The 4,226-nt window shown below is 44.3% G+C and overlaps 1 protein-coding gene across 1 annotated transcript; it reads left to right on the top strand.

The window, feature by feature from the left end:
* The first annotated feature begins 2,839 nt into the window (after positions 1-2,839).
* On the top strand, positions 2,840-3,954 carry LOC133242336 (olfactory receptor 6N1-like). Its single transcript, XM_061408439.1, has one exon. The coding sequence runs from the start codon at positions 2,935-2,937 to the stop codon at positions 3,952-3,954; it is 1,020 nt and encodes a 339-aa protein (XP_061264423.1). The 5' UTR covers positions 2,840-2,934.
* Positions 3,955-4,226: the final 272 nt, after the last annotated feature.

The following is a 4,226-nucleotide window of genomic DNA, read 5'->3' as shown; positions in this document are numbered from 1 at the left end:
TGCTTAAGCCAGAAACTAGGGTTCTTCCTTAATTCCTTCCTGTCCTTCATGTCCTCTTCTAGTGCAGTTTGTCTGCAACCTATGTCATTCCACTACTTTTTTTTAATTGGAGGATAATTGCCTTACAATATTGTGTTGGCCTCTTCCATACGTCAGCACGAATCAGGCACAAGTATACATAGTCCCCTTCCCTCCTGAACCTCCCTCCCATCACCCACCCCATCCCACCCCTCTAGGTTGTCACAGAACACTGGGTTGAGCTCCCTGTGTTTAGTAAAGCATAATATGCATACAGAAAAGTATATATATATATATATATACACACATATACATACATATATGTATTCTACTATATAAAAAGTCTTAAAATGAATTCACCTTACTCCATCCCAACTTGATCTCCATCTCTTACCTGTATTACTATATTAGCTTCCTCACCACTTTTATCCCTTTCCCTTCTGGTCCCTTACAGACATTCTCCACACAGAAGCCTGAGGGATCTTTTAAAAATGTAAATCAGATATGTATTCTACAAACTCACCTCCTATCACTCTTTCCCTCACCTGTAGCCCTCCAGTTACAGTTCTTGTTTTTGCTGTTTGCTTGTTAGTTCTAATGCTTCTAGTAGTCAAGTGCTTATCTCACTCAGGACTTTTGCACATGCACTCTGTCTGCCTATAATACCTCCCCTCGGATTGGTCTCCTAGATGGCCAGTCCATATTTATCAGATCTCAGCTGAAATATGACTTCTTCAGAAAGATCTTCCCTGAGCATCTGCCAAAATGAAGTCACCTCTCCGTGTATTCGGAGAAGGCAATGGCACCCCACTCCAGTACTCTTGCCTGGAAAATCCCATGGATGGAGGAGCCTGGTAGGCTGCAGTCCATGGGGTCGCTAAGAGTTGGACACGACTGAGCGGCTTCACTTTCACTTTTCACTTTCATGCATTGGAGAAGGCAATGGCAACCCACTCCAGTGTTCTTGCCTGGAGAATCCCAGGGATGGGGGAGCCTGGTGGGCTGGCATCTATGGGGTCGCACAGAGTCGGACACAACTGAAGCAACTTAGCAGTAGCAACTCCCTGTATTGTTTTTTATATTAAGACCCAGTTTTTCTCCCTCATAGAATTGATCACAATAGTAGCTTTACTGTTATTTTTTAAATCACCTCCACTAGTAGGATGTAAGTTCTGAAAACAGTGAGACCATTACTTTTCTGTTCATAATTTTATCTCCAGTGCCTACCTAGCCCAATATATGACACAGAGTAGGTGTCTAAAAATATGTGGTGAGTGAATGAGTGACTGAATGAATGAATAGTATTCTGAGCTGAAACCTCTGTTTTGCCACATTAATGTCTTCACTGCAAGAAGAGAGGATGGGCAAGGATTTAGGGAAGCTAGTATGCCTTTGAATTTGGAGGCATTTAAAGACCATACCTGTAAATCAAAAGGGAAAAATCAAGCTTATTCATTATGAACTAATGAGATTTAGGACTGAATGATAAAAATCTAATGATGCTAATTTCAGTTCTGAATGCTGGCTGCCAGTCTCTGAAGACAGGGTAAAACGGTAAGTAATAGGACACTGCAGCTTAATCCCCCAATTAGGAAGCAGTCATCACCCCCAGGGACAACTCCACTTGCTGATTGATTTTCTTTATGCACTGTAATTATATTCAGTACCATCTTAGGCTCCCTGAATGTCCTGGAGATCCCCGTTAGAGGTGGACCTTCCTTTACACAAGCCCAATGTATTAACAATTTATATTAGCACAAAGGATAAATTATGGAGGAATTCTTTCATGTCACAGAAGCATTCTTAATGAGTTCTTTGAATACGCAGTTCCCCGAGTGGATTTAAAATAGGATTTCATTTACAAAAATATGACTTAATTGTAATCTTTAGGGACACGTTGTCATCACCCCAAGCAAAGCAGTAAAGATGACTTTGCTCTATTTCCTGGTCACAGACTGAGCCTTCAGCCTACAACACCAGCTGAACCAAGCCCCTACCTCTGGCCTCCCATTTACCTCTAAGTTAGGCCACAGCACAGATTGATTGTTAATTCTATTGCACGGCTCAAGCACTAAGACCAGACAGCCATTTCACAAATTTGTGTCTTTGAGTGTGGTGGGGGAGGAATGCTTGTGGGGATGGGGGAGCTGCCTTCATGACTCACTGCTAACCCATGCCTGCTACTGGAAAAAAATAACTCTAAATGCACATCCTACTGCTTGTGAGTCAGGAATGTCATTTTCATTTATGAAGGATGGAACATTATTTTTCTCTAACATTTCAAGTGAATAACTTTACATACATTTTCCCCTCAATTTCCATAGGAATTTGATGCCATGGAAGCAATCAGCTACATGTCCCCAGAGCCTGGCAGAAACTCTTATTTTTCTTACAGGTACTTTAAGATCAATAGTTCTGAATTCCCCTCCACCCTCCAATTACATTCCTGGTGAAATCCACCCTGATTTAGGAGTTTGGGGGGAGATGGGGTGATATGAATTCCAGTGTTATTTTATAATTTTAGAGTCACATTTCCACTGAGTCTTAAAAGCTGAGTTTCAGGAGTTGAGAGCTTTCTTGCCATGTCCCCATTAAGACATGTTTGCCTCCCACTGTGAGACTCCCAAAGGTAGATTCATCACCGGTTATGTCAAGGAAAAGAGTGGAAAAGAGCAAAAGAGACATCCTCTCTGTTAACTCTCCAGGGCATAGTTTCTGATTTCTCTGTGGCTATTAGGTAAATACACCTAGTAGAACAAAACAGGAAATTTATTCCAGACAAGAAAAACCAGGGTCTTTGAGTTTTATCATATATGACGTATCTGATGGTGCTACCCACCTCCAGTAGTATGGCTCTTTTTCCAACTGGCTATATGTCTCTCCTTTCCTCAGGTCTAATGCGTGAATCTCACAGATATGGGTAATCTGACCACAATCAAAGAATTCCTCCTGCTGGGATTCGGGAGTCTCCATGGGTTACAGTTTTTTCTTTTTGGGATATTTCTGGGAATGTATGTAGTGACTTTGCTGGGGAACCTTCTTATCCTTATCGTCATTTCCCTTGATCGTAACCTCCAAACCCCCATGTACTTCTTTCTGTCCAATTTCTCCTTCCTTGAGATCTGGTACACTACCTCTATTGCCCCTAAGATGCTGCAGACCCTTCTCGTAGGTCCCCAGGTGATTTCTTTTGTGGGCTGTGTGGTCCAGTTTTACTTCTTCGGTTCCATGGCAGTAGCTGAGTGCTTTCTTCTGGCTGCCATGTCTTACGACCGCTACCTTGCCATCTGCAGCCCCCTCCAGTACCCATCACTCATGAACCTCCACATGTGTGTCCTGCTTGCAAGCGGGTCTTGGCTGGGTGGCTTCCTAACCCCTGTGGTCACTGTTGCCATGACTTTTCAGCTGCCATTCTGTGCAACCTATAAGATTGACCACTTCTTCTGTGACCTGGCCCCTGTGCTGAAGCTGGCCTGCTCTGATACTGAGATTGTGGAGAAAACCACCTTCCTCCTGGCCTCCTTTGTCACCATGGTGCCCTTCTTACTCACCGTAGCCTCCTATATCCACATCGTGGCTGCTGTCCTCAGGATTCCATCAGCTGCAGGAAAGCAACGAGCCTTCTCCACCTGCTCCTCCCACCTCACAGTGGTCACTCTGTACTATGGAACACTGGGAACGGTGTATGCCATCCCCGCAGCAACCCAGGCTGCTGTCCTGAACAAGATCTTCTCCTTGTTCTACACTGTGGTCACTCCCATGGTCAACCCCATCGTGTACAGCCTGAGAAACAAGGATGTTCAGAAGGCAGTGAGAAGGCTTATGAGTCACTGGGCATCTGCTAAGGGGAGCTCGGGGCCCCCACCACCCCCAGGGAGTGTTTTTTTTTCTCCGAACAGCCTGGGCTTCTATGAAGGACACCAAGCACTAGGCTGAGTACTTGGGGGCTCAGCCCACTGCTGCTCCCTCCTTCAAGGGAAAGAGCCAACAGAGTAGGAACCCTCCCCAAATCCTTACAGACCTAATGTTCTTGGGAATTCCAGGGTAATCCTTGCATGGTAAAATAAGTTTGCCAGACAAGTGACTCTCTCTGGCTCTTCTACCATGCCTCTTAGGGGAAAATTCAAAACACCCAAATTTGCTTGCTGCAAAAGTCTCTCTCTCTGTCTTTGTCTCTCTTGCTGTGTGTGTGTTATAGAAATATCTAT

The sequence above is a fragment of the Bos javanicus genome, chromosome X (assembly GCF_032452875.1).
Source record: "Bos javanicus breed banteng chromosome X, ARS-OSU_banteng_1.0, whole genome shotgun sequence".
Classification (NCBI taxonomy): Eukaryota; Metazoa; Chordata; class Mammalia; order Artiodactyla; family Bovidae; genus Bos; species Bos javanicus.
This window is presented reverse-complemented; position numbering and strand designations above follow the sequence as displayed.